General features: G+C 45.3%; 2 protein-coding genes across 3 annotated transcripts in view; one reads left to right on the forward strand and one right to left on the reverse strand.

Annotated features, from left to right (window-relative positions):
- tyw5 (tRNA-yW synthesizing protein 5) overlaps positions 1–3,236 on the reverse strand; it is a 108,003-nt gene extending 104,767 nt beyond the window's left edge. Inside the window, exon 1 of the mRNA XM_033024990.1 lies at positions 3,147–3,236. Within this exon, the coding sequence (XP_032880881.1) occupies positions 3,147–3,236 (90 nt within the window). The remainder of the gene's footprint in view (positions 1–3,146) is intronic.
- Positions 3,237–4,037: 801 nt separating this feature from the next.
- The window catches only part of maip1 (matrix AAA peptidase interacting protein 1), a 29,760-nt gene continuing 21,657 nt past the window's right edge, over positions 4,038–12,140 (forward strand). Inside the window, exons 1-2 of one of the 2 annotated variants that reach the window (XM_033023535.1) lie at positions 4,038–4,377; positions 9,630–9,701. In XM_033023535.1, the coding sequence (XP_032879426.1) occupies positions 4,081–4,377; positions 9,630–9,701 (369 nt within the window). In that variant the 5' untranslated portion in view covers positions 4,038–4,080. The remainder of the gene's footprint in view (positions 4,378–9,629; positions 9,702–12,140) is intronic. The other variant, XM_033023534.1, reaches the window with a different exon arrangement.

A 12,140-nucleotide genomic window follows, 5' to 3' on the forward strand; every position in this document is an offset into this window, starting at 1 on the left:
CTCCCTCTCCAGTCTCTCCCCTCTCTCTCTCTCTCTCTCTCCCCCCTCTCTCTCTCTCTTCTCTCTCTCTCACCTCTCTATCTCCTCCTCACCTCTCTCCCCCATTTCTCCCTCCCACCTCACTCTCCCCATTGCGCTCTTTCTCCTCTGTCTCTATCTCCTCCTTCTCTTTGCCCCCATCTCTCTCTTTGCCCCCATCTCTCTCTTTCCCCCTCTCTCTCTTTCCCCCTCTCTCCCTCTTCCCCCTCTCCACCCACTCTCTCTCCCTCATTCTTCCCTCACCCCTCTCACTTCCCCCCTCTCCCACCTCTCTCTCCCCTCTGCCCCCCCTCTTCTCTCACTCCATTCACGCTCTGTCTCTCACCTCTCACCCCCTCTCTCTCCCCACTGTCTCCCTGTCTCCTTCCCCTCTCTCTCTCGCCACCTCCCTTTGAGAGTCTGTCCCTTCGGCACAGAGACTCTCGCGGCAGCGGCACTTCCGATGCCTCCGACAGCCCGGGACTCTCGCACTGTCCGGAGTGCTCCATGGCCGGAGCTTCAGTGAGCGACTCGTCAGCCCCGCAAACACTCGCCTGTCCCGTCTCCCCGCATCTGTTCCCGCCGCTGCTTCTGCTTCCATCCCTCCCTCAGCCCCGGCTCTCCAACACCCGCGGACCATGCAGTTTATCTGAATTTTGAAATTTTCGTTGATCACCGAATTTCTCATCACAGTGTGTGAGAAATTTCTGATCAGCATGAGGGCGTGAGAGTTTGCCTGAGGGCGTGATTCTCACGCTCAAAGCGTGAGAGTTGGCAGCCCTGCTTCATTCAGCATAATTCCGACTGATAACTACGCACTTCGTCAAAGCACATTATTGCACGGGTCATGCAGGCCGTCTTAAATGACCACCTAAATTGTCATTTGGCAACCTAAAACACTGCCTAGGTTACCCGGCTGGAAACAGAGAAAAAAAGTTAAGTGAGAGCCCTGATATTGCTGATTTGATCCATGCCTGGTATTGCTATTGCTGACCCGATCCATGCCGGGTTTCCACTGTGCCATCTTGTGGTATGCTATTAGCTAAGTGCAGGTTTCAGTCTGATTACTATGCGGACCCATACAGAGACTAACGCCATGTTCTCTGAATGTTATTTGAATAAAGTACTATTTTATGAAGTTAAACGACTTATGGTTATCACTGCTTCATACACCATTCCTCCTAGTCACAACAGGGACAGTCCTCCTAAATCGTTACCTTTCACCCCATCAGCTGTCACATACAACACATAATCCTCCAACATTAAGGAAATGGTAGATGAGTTGAACAGGTATTTTGGATCCGTCTTCACTAAGGAGGACACAAACAATCTTCGTGATGTACTAGTGGCCAGAGGATCTGGGGTGGCGGAGGAACTGAAGGAAATCCACATTAGGCAGGAAATGGTGTTGGGTAGACGGATGGGAATGAAAGCTGATAAATCCCCAGGATCTGTTGGTCTGCATCCCAGGGTACTTAAGCAGGTGGCTCTAGAAATTGTGGACGCATTGGTGATCATTTTCCAATGTTCTATAGATTCAGGATCAGTTCCTGTGGATAGGAGGGTAGCTAATGTTATCCCACTTTTTAAGGAAGGCGGGAGAGAGAAAACAGGAAATTATAGACCAGTTAGCCAGACATTGGTGGTGGGGAAGATGCTGTAGTCAATCATAAAAGATGAAATAGCGGCATATTTGGATAGCAGTAACAGGATCGGTCCGAGTCAGCATGGAATTACGAAGAGGAAATCATGCATGACTAATCTTCTGGAATTTTTTGAGGATGTAACTAGGAAAATGGCCAGTGGATGTAGTGTATCTGGACTTTCAGAAAGCCATTGATTAAGGTCCCACATAGGAGATTAGTGGGCAAAATTAGGGCACATGGTATTGGGGTAGAGTGCTGACATGGATAGAAATCGGTTGGCAGACAGGAAACAAAGAATGGGGATAAACGGGTCCCTTTCAGAATGGTAGGACGTGATTAGTGGGGCACCGCAAGGCTTGGTGCTGGGACCGCAGCTATTTGCAATATATATTAAAGATTTAGATGAAGGGATTCAAAGTAACATTAGCAAATTTGCAGATGACACAAAGCTGGGTGGCAGTGTGAACAGTGAGGAGGATGCTATGAGAATGCAGGGTGACTTGGACAGGTTGGGTGAGTGGGCAGATGCAGTTTAATGTGGATAAATGTGAGGTTATCCACTTTGGTAGCAAAAACAGGAAGGTAGATTATTATCTATATGGTGTCAAGTTGTGAAAAGGGGAAGTACAATGGGATCTGGGGGGTCCTTGTTCATCAGTCAATGAATGTAAGCATGCAGGTACAGCAGGCAGTGAGGAAAGCGAATGGCATGTTGGCCTTTATAACAAGAGTAGTGCAGATAGTGAGATCACACCTGAAGTATTGTGTGCAGTTTTGGTCTCCAAATTTGAGGAAGGACATTCTTGCTATTGAGGGAGTACAGCGTAGGTTCACATGGTTAATTCCCAGGATGGCGGGACTGTCATATTCTGAGAGAATGGAGCGGCTGGGCTTGCACACTCTGGAATTTAGAAGGATGATAGGGGATCTTAGAGCTAGAGGCAGGAAACATGTTCACGATGTCAGGGGAGTCCAGATCCAAGGGCCACAGTTTAAGAATAAGGGGTAAGCCATTAGAACGGAGATGCGGAAACACTTTTTCACACAGAGTTGGGAGTCTGTGGAATTCTCCGCCTCAGCGGGCGGAGGCCGTTTCTCTGGAAACTTTCAAGAGAGAGCTAGATAGGGCTCTTGAATATAGCGGAGTCAGGGGATTTGGGGAGAAGGCAGGAACAGGGTACTGATTGTGGATGATCAGCCATGATCACATTGAATGGTGGTGCTGGCTCGAAGGGCCGTATGGCCTACTCCTGCAGCACAATTTCATTTCAATTAAAGCCTGTCTTTGTTACTGTTGTGTAAGGAACTGCAAATGCTGGTTAACACCGAAGATAGGCACATAATCAATGCTGGAGTAACTCAGCGGCACAGGTGACATTTCGGTCGAGACCCTTCTTCAGACTGGGAGTCAGGGGAAAGGGAGCGGAGGTTGTTACTGTCTGATGCCAGCCTGTTGGTAAACAGCCAAGAAAAAGGACTTACCAGTGGGTAAACCTCTCGCAAAAACGTGTCCTTGTCCGCATGGTTGTGCACAGCGACGGCAGCCTTGCTGCAAACAGCAGCAGCGTCCATGTTGGGCCCAGGCCGCAGGAAGCAATGCCGGCGTTTCCATAGCGATCACCTCACGTCCGTCCGCCCCAAACTAGAAACCCCCGGACTCCCGTCCGCAGAGAGACAGAGAGAAAAAATACAAATAAGGAAAATGTTGTTAACACAGCAGATTAGGCAGCATCTCCGAAAATAAAAAACAACATTCATTGATCATCTGAAGCTTCCTTGAGCATCTCGACCTAAAACGTCTCCTATTCCTTCTCTCCAGAGATGCTGACTGGCCTGCTGAGTTACTCCAGCTTTTTGTGTCTATCTTTAATAAAGACGAAAAGATAGACATAAAATGCTGAAGTAACTCGGTGGGTCAGGCAGCATCTCTGGAGAGAAGGAATAGGAGAGGCTTCGGGTCGAGACCCTTCTTCAGTCTGAGACTCAGGGGAAAGAGAGACGAGAGATATAGACGATGTTGTAGAGAGATATGAAACAAATGAATGAAAGATATGCAAATAACTAACGATAATAAAGGAAACACGCCATTGTGTGTTAGGTGGGAATGAGTACAGATAATGAGACTCAACAAGGTGACTTTGAAGCTGGTGCGACTTTGGTGGGGGAGGGATGGAGAGAGGGAATACCGGGGTTACTTGAAGTTAGATAAATCAATCTTCATACCACTGTGTAGTAAGCTGCACAAGAGTAATAACGACTAATAAAATTGGCGTTTCAGCGGGGAGACTCGGCATCGAGAATGATCTCCATGGGAGTGAGTGAGTGAGTGTGTCCCGGCATCGCCGGCTGCGTTTCTCCGCGGACCGGTTGTGTTGAGGGACCGGTCGATGCCGCCAGTGAGGGAGGAGGCGCTAAGATGGCGCTGGGCACCAAACACTGGCGCTTGGTGAGGCTGGCTCTCGGCGCCCTGTCCCGGGCTGGAAGAGGGCAGCGCTGCCCCAGGTTTCCCCCTCCATCGCCCGCCCTGATGCCGGCCCCCTGTGCTCGGCGCTACAGCTCCGAGCGGGAGCCGCGGCCATCGAGCAAGAAGGTGGTGGTGGTCGGTATCCCCAACCCCTTCACCTGGGCCCGCACTAAGATGTATTTCTTCTTGATCAGAGCTTATTTCGACCAGGACTTCACCTTCGACGAGTTTGCTGCCGGTGCTAAACAAGTGAGTGTAGAACAGTGTAGGAAGCAACTGTAGATGCTGGTTTACACTGAACAAAGACACAAAATGCTGGAGTAACTCAGCCGGACAGGCAGCATCTCTGGAGAGAAGGGATAGGTGACGTTTCAAGTCGAGATCCTTCTTCAGACTGGGTTGGTGTCGACTTCATTCAAGAAACTTGCATCTTGCCAGCCGGACAACTTTTTGTTGACACGAGGAAATACAGATGCTGGAATATTTAATAAAACACAAAGTGCTGGAACAACGAGGTACCATCTGTAGAGCGAATGGACGGGGACGATTCCGGTCGCGGCGACTCCTTTCTTCAAACCTCAGACCCTTTTCCTTGAAGACGGGACTGACCGAAACGTCCTCTGTCTATTCCCTCCAGAGCTGCTACCTACCCCGCTACGTTTCTCCAGCACTGTTTGTGTGGTTTTTTTTGGAGGGTGGGGGAGAGAGGCGGGGATGATGCCCGTGGGGGTGGACAGACGGCCGCAGCCCTCTGCCAGTGACCTTGAGGGTTACAGTTCCTGAAGTGCACAGTTTTATGGGATGTGCCTCAAATAAGGCAAAGCATTTTAGATTCTGCCTGGTCTGAGTGGAGAAAAATTCTTCAACTTGCTGCAACTCGGCCTAGAATACCCACTCAGCCTGCTTCCTTACCATCCAAAGTTTCTGTACAATATTAATCTTATGGAGGATTATAAAATAATGAGAGGAATAGATCAGGTAAATACACATAGTCTCTTACCCAGAGTAGGAGAATCGAGGACCAGAGGACATAGGTTTAAGGTGAAAGGGTATACATTTAATAGGAATCTGAGGGGTCACTTTTTCACACAAAGGGTGGTGGTGGATGTATGGAACAAGCTGGCAGAGGAGGTAGTTGAGCAGGGACTATTGCAATGTTTAAGAAACTGTTGGACGGGTACATGGATAGGACAGGTTTGGAGGGACATGGGCCAAACGCAGGTAGGTGGGACAAGTGTAGCTGGGACATGTCGGTCAGTGTGGGCATGTTGGGCCAAACAGCCTATTTCCATGCCCTGACTGATTCTGTTTCTCTAACCATCAGAATTCATTACATTAGCCAGTCTGGCAACACAATTTATGATTGAGAGGAGATGAGTAGAAAAACGGAACTAGCTTGAATTAGATTTTGTGACCTTGATTCATCATTAAGATTTTCACAAATGAATAACTTAGGGCAGCACAGTGGTCGAGCTGCTGCCAGAGTTCTGGACTCAATCATAAACTCGAGTGCTATTTATATGGAGCTTGTACGCTCTCCCTATGGCCATGTGGGATACCTCAGGGTAGATACAAAATGCTGTAGTAACTCAGCAGGGACAGGCAACATCTCTGGAGATCAGGAATGGGTGACTTTTTGGGTCGAGACCTTTCTTCAGACCTTGGGGTGTTTCGGTTTCCTCCCACATCATAAGGACACGTAGGTTTATAACTTAATTGGTCTCAGTAAAATTGTCCTAATGTGCAGGGTGGTTGAGAAAGTAGGATAACATAGAACTAGTATGAAACAAAAAACTACATAGAACATAGTACATCACAAGAAGAGGTCATTCAGCCCACAATGTCTGCTGAACATGATGATGTCCTTCTCTCAATTTACTACACATAATCCATATCCCTATATTCCCTGCAAATCCAAAAGTATCTTGAATGCCACTATTGCATCTGCCTCAATCACCAGCTCTGGCAGGGCATTCCAGGTTCTGAACATGCTGCCCTACCCATCTCCCTTAAACTTTGGCCCTCTCATCTTAAAGCTATGCCCTCAAGTATTTAATTTTTTAATCCTAGGAAAAATATTTTGACTGTCTATCCTATCTATGCCTCTCCTAATTTTACAACCTTCTATCAGGTCTCCCCACAACCTCTGAAGTTCCAGAGAAAGCAATCCAAGCTCTAATCCATGTATCGCCTTGGTAATTGTCTTCTGCATCTTTTCCAAAGTTTCCACATCCTTCCTGTACTTGGGCGACCAGAACCACATGTAACGCATCCAAACCAATGTTCAACAAAGCTTTATCATGATTTCCTGACTCTTATACTCAATGCATTTTCCTATGAAAGCAAGAATGTCAGATGTCTTCTTTACCACTCTATCTCCCTGTCACTTTCAGGGAGTTATGGACTTGGACCCCAAAATCCCTCTAATCCATGCTGTTAGTGGTCATGCCATTAATTGTACATTTTCCCTTAGACTTGAACTTTCCAAAGTGCCACACCTGATATTTACTCAGATTAAGCGCTATCTGCCATTTTGCCACCCATTTTTGTAGCTGACTTATCTCGGCATACATCTTGACAGCCTTCCTCACAGTCTGCGACCCCAGCAAAATTGCTGTGAACTGCAAACGTGCCAACCAATCCATCTATGTTTACGTCCATGTCATTTATACATATCACAAAAAGCAGCGATTCCAGCATTGATCCCTGCAGATCTCCACTGGTCACAGACCCACAGCCTGAATATAGTCCTTCCACCACATTCCTCTGTCCTCTATCAGTAAGCCACTTCTGAATCCATACCACCAAGTAATTGTAAATCCTGTGTATTTTAAATCAGTCTCTATTGTAGTTTAATCAACGTGGCAGACCTTATGTTGCTTTTTATATTCCAGACAATTACAATCTCCCATGAGAGTAACAACATCCTCCTTGTTCATTAGTGTTATGAATATTCTACATTTAATATATGGTGTCTCATCATTGAAGTTAATTGACCTAGATGCACAATATTGGGAACAGTACATCTTAGTAGTTATATCTTATCACATGAATGACTCCACTGTTTTCCTAAAATCCTTCCATCCCTGTGCGAACCCAAGAGCAAGCTTTGACTTATTCTTCGTTTAGTTCAGTATAAAGATACAGGTCAGAAACAGGCCCTTCGGCCCATTGAGTCCATGCCCACCAGCGATCCCCGCACATTAACACTATCCTACACACACTAAGGACAGTGTACACTTATACGATGTCAATGAATCTACAAACCTGGACGTCTTTAGAATATGGGAGGAAACCGAATATCTGAGAACACCCAAGTGGTCAAGGGGAGAGCGTACAAACTCCATACAGACAGCACCTGTAGCCGGGATCGAACAAGGGTCTACTGGTGCTGTAAGGCTGCAACTCTACCACTGCGACATCATACTGCCCTTTCTATTTGTATTGATTTGTATCTGTTAATCAAGGTCTAAAGTACAGCTGGGGACTTAGGAGAAGAGTAGGACATTCAACCTCTTATACTCAATATATATATATGAAACATGGGTACATACAGCAAAGTTGCAGTGGTCAATGTCTATCTATTTACAGCAACTACTCAAAACAATGATCTTTATCCCAGGTCACCTGTAGGAATCCTGAACCAAGATTTACATGGTACTGTGTGTATAGATACATAGACAATACGTGCAGGAGTAGGCCATTCGAGCCAGCAATGCCATTCAATGTGATAATGGCTGACTATCCACAATCAGTAACCAGTGCCTGCCTTCTCCCCGTTCCCCTTGATGCCACTAGCCCTGAGAGCTCTATCTAGCTCTTTTTTGAATGTATCCAGTGAATTGGCCTCCACTGCCTTCCGAGGCAGAGAAGTCCACAAATTCACAACTCTGTGTGACAATATATTTCCTCATCTCAGTTCTAAATGGCCTACCACTTATTCTTAAACTGTGCCCCTGGTTCTGGACTCCCCCAACATCGGGAACATGTTTCCTGCATCTAGCGTGTCCAATCCCTTAATAATTTTACATGTTTCTATAAGATCCCCACTCATCTAAATTCCAGTGAATACAAGCCCAGTCGTTCCATTCTTCCATCATATGACAGTTCCGCCATCCCGGGAATTAACCTCGTGAACCTACGCTGCACTCTCTCAATAGCATGAATGTCCTTCCTCAAATTAGGCGACCAAAATTGCACACAATACTCCAGGTGTGGTCTCACCAGGGCCCTGTATAACTACAGAAGGACCACTTTGCTCCTATACTCAACTTCTCTCGTTATGAAGGCCAACATGCCATTAGCTTTCTTCACTGTCTGCTGTACCTGCATGCTTACTTTCAGTGACTAATATACTAGGACACCCAGGTCTCGTACTTCCCCTTTTCCTAACCTGACACCATTCAGATAATAATCTGCCTTCCTGTTCTTGCAACAAAAGTGGACAACCTCACATTTATACTGCATCTGCTATGCACCTGCCCACTCACCCAACCTGTCCGTCACCCTGCATCCTCATAGCATTCTCTTCACAGTTCACACTGCCACCCAGCTTTGTGTCATCTACAAATTAGCTAATGTTTCTTTCAATTCCTTCATCTAAATCTTTAATGTATATAGTGTATATAATGTATACTTTAATGTATATAATGTATATATCTTGGGACGGCAGATGGCGCAGTGGGCTAAGTGTTCGGCTGGCGACCGGAAGGTGGCCAGTTCGAATCCCGCTTGGAGTGCATACTGTCGTTGTGTCCTTGGGCAAGACACTTCACCCACCTTTGCCTGTGTGTGAATGTGTGTGAGTGATTGGTGGTGGTCGGAGGGGCCGTAGGCGCAGAATGGCAGCCATGCTTACGTCAATCTGCCCCAGGGCAGCTGTGGCTACAGAAGTAGCTTACCACCACCGAGTGTGACTGAGGAGTGAATGAATAATGCGATGTAAAGCGCCTTGAGTATTAGAAAGGCGCTATATAAATCCAATCCATTATTATTATTATTATTATAGTAAATAGCTGCAGTCCCAGCAGCGAGCCTTGCGGTACCCCACTAGTCACTGCTTGACATTCTGAAAGGGACCCATTAATCCCTACTCTTTGTTTCCTGTCTGCCAACCAATTTTCTATCCATGTCAATACCATGTGCTCTAATTTTACCCACTAATGTCCTGTGTGGGACCTTATCAAAGACTTTCTGAAAGTCCAGGTACACTACATCCACTGGCTCTGCCTTGTCCATTTTACTTGTTACATTCTCAAAAAATTTCAGAAGATTTGTCAAGCATAATTTCCCCTTCATAAATCCATGCTGACTTGGACCGATTACAAATAGAATAATACCCTTGACAGTTATTTCTCGGCTTGTAATGCATTGCAACCTAAAATACTTCCCATTATTTTTCTCTTCCTTGCTAGCTGTAAAATATATAATTTGATGTACATATTAGAGAGCCACTTTGTGAAAGTAAACTCTCACACAATTCTCATTGACTTCTTCCATAGGCCTTTGTACATGTGTCAAACATGCTATCACAGTGTAACTTCGTTGAATTGAAGGATCTTGTCTCTAAAGAGGTAACACAATTTATTTTAACTAGATTTTTGGTTTAAATATCTCAGCATTTTTATCTTGGGAATTGTACGTTTTAAAAAAAGAGAAGTAACTTCTTGTGCTATTACACATAACCACAGCAATTTAAAAAACATGGTTCTGAATAAGCCACAGGTTTAGTTTACAGCTACAGTATGTAGTACACTAACTACAGTGAAGCTGAGTAAAATTATCTTTTGAAATGTATATGGCTTCTAATCATTACCATCCATTTTTAATAGAATTATACAAATATATTATATCAATAAATATATAAATTAAATATCCAACGTTACACCTATTGAGAAGAAAGACTGGGCAGAAGGGTGGGGTAGCTCTGCTGGTAAGAAATGAAATTCGGTCCCTGGCAATGGGTCAGAAGATGTAGAATCCTTGTGGGTAGAGTTATGAAACTGCAAGGGTAAAAAGACCCTGATGGGAGTTACTTGCAGGCCGCCAAACAGTAGCCAGGATATAGGGTACAAATTACATCAGGAGATACAATCGGCATATAAGAAAAGCAATGTTACAGTGGTCATGGGGGATTTCAGCAGGCAAGTACACCTGGGAAAATCAGGATGGTACCAGAGAGGAAATTTGTAGAGTGCCTATGAGATGGTTTCTTAGAGCAGCTTGTAGTTGAGCCTACCAAGCAAAAAGCAATTCTGGATTTGGTGTTATGTAATGACCGGATTTGATTAAGTAGCTTAAGGTAAAGGAACCACCAGGAGGTAGTGACCATAATATGATATAATTCAACCTTCAAGTTGAAAGGGAGAAGATGAAAGTAAGCATGCAGGTACAGCAGGCAGTGAAGAAAGCGAATGGCATGTTGGCCTTTATAACAAGAGGAATCAAATATAGGAGCAAATAGGTCCTTCTGCAGTTGTACAGAGCCCTAGTGAGACCACACCTGGAGTATTGTGTGCAGTTTTGGTCCCCTAACTTGAGGAAGGACATTCTTGCTATTGAGGGAGTGCAGCGAGGGTTTACAAGGTTAATTCCCGGGATGGCGGAACTGGCATATGCTGAGAGAATGGAGCAGCTGGGCTTGTACACTCTGGAGTTTAGAAGGATGAGAGGGTATCTCATTGAAACATATAAGATTGTTAAGGGCTTGGACACACTAGAGGCAGGAAACATGTTCCCGATGTTGGGGAAGTCCAGAACCAGGGGCCACAGTTTAAGAATAAGGAGTAAGCCATTTAGAACGGAGACGAGAAAACACTTGGTGAGTCTGTGGAATTCTCTGCCTCAGAGGGCGGTGGAGGCAGGTTCTCTTGATGCTTTCAAGAGAGAGCTAGATAGGGCTCTTAAAAATAGCGGAGTCAGGGGATATGGGGAGAAGGCAGGAACAGGGTACTGATTGGGGATGATCAGTCATGATCACATTGAATAGCGGTCGGTGCAAGCTTGAAGGGCCAAATGGCCTACTCCTGCACCTATTGTCTTGTCTATTGAAATCAGATGTGTTGGTATTGCAGCTGAGCAAAGGTGACTGCAGAGGTATGAGGAAGGAGCTTGCTAAAGTTGATTGAAAAGGGACCTTAGCAGGAATGATGGTGGAACAGCAATGATAGGGATTACCAGGAATAATTCAGAAGACAGGATTTTTTCATTCCAATGCGGAAGAAAGACTCTAGGGGGGAGAATGAAGCGACCATGGCTGACAATGGAAGTCAAAGTCAGCATAAAACTAAAAGAGAAGACATATAATGTTGCAAAGATTAGTGGGAAGCTAGACGATGGGGAAGCTTTTAAAATAAAAAAACATCAGAAGGAAACTAAAAAGGCAATATAGGGAGAAAAGATGAAATATAAAGGTAAGCAAGTCAATAATATAAAAGAAGATAGCAAAAGTTTCTTCAGATATATAAAGACTAAGAAAGAGGCAAGAGTGGATGCTGGATTATTGGAAAATTATGCTGGAGAAATGATAATGGGGATTAAAGAAATGACAGATGAATGTTATTTGCATCAGTCTTCACAGTGGTAAACACCAGCAACGCAACTGAGATTCAAGAGAGTCTGGGGTCGAAGTTAAAGGAGTGCTATTATTGAGAAGGTGCGTGGGAAGCTGAAAGCTCTGAAGGTAGATAAGTCACCTGAACCAGATGGACTGCCCCCCATGTTTCTGAAAGAGTTGGCTTGAGAGATTAGGGAGGTATTAGTAGACTGAAGTCAGCATGGCTTTGTGAAAGGGAGATCTTGCCTGATGAACCTGTTGGAATTCTTTGAGTAAGTAAATAGCAGGATAGACAAAAGAGAGTCAGCGGACTTACCTGGATTTGCAGACCGCCTTTGATAAGGTGCTGCACGTGAGGCTGCTAAAGAAGATGCGAGCCCATAGTATCAGAGGGCAGCTACTTGCATGGATAGCAGTTTGGCTGGATGGCAGAAGGCAAAACGTGGCAATAAAGGGG

The sequence above is a fragment of the Amblyraja radiata genome, chromosome 7, assembly GCF_010909765.2.
Source record: "Amblyraja radiata isolate CabotCenter1 chromosome 7, sAmbRad1.1.pri, whole genome shotgun sequence".
Taxonomy (NCBI): Eukaryota; Metazoa; Chordata; class Chondrichthyes; order Rajiformes; family Rajidae; genus Amblyraja; species Amblyraja radiata.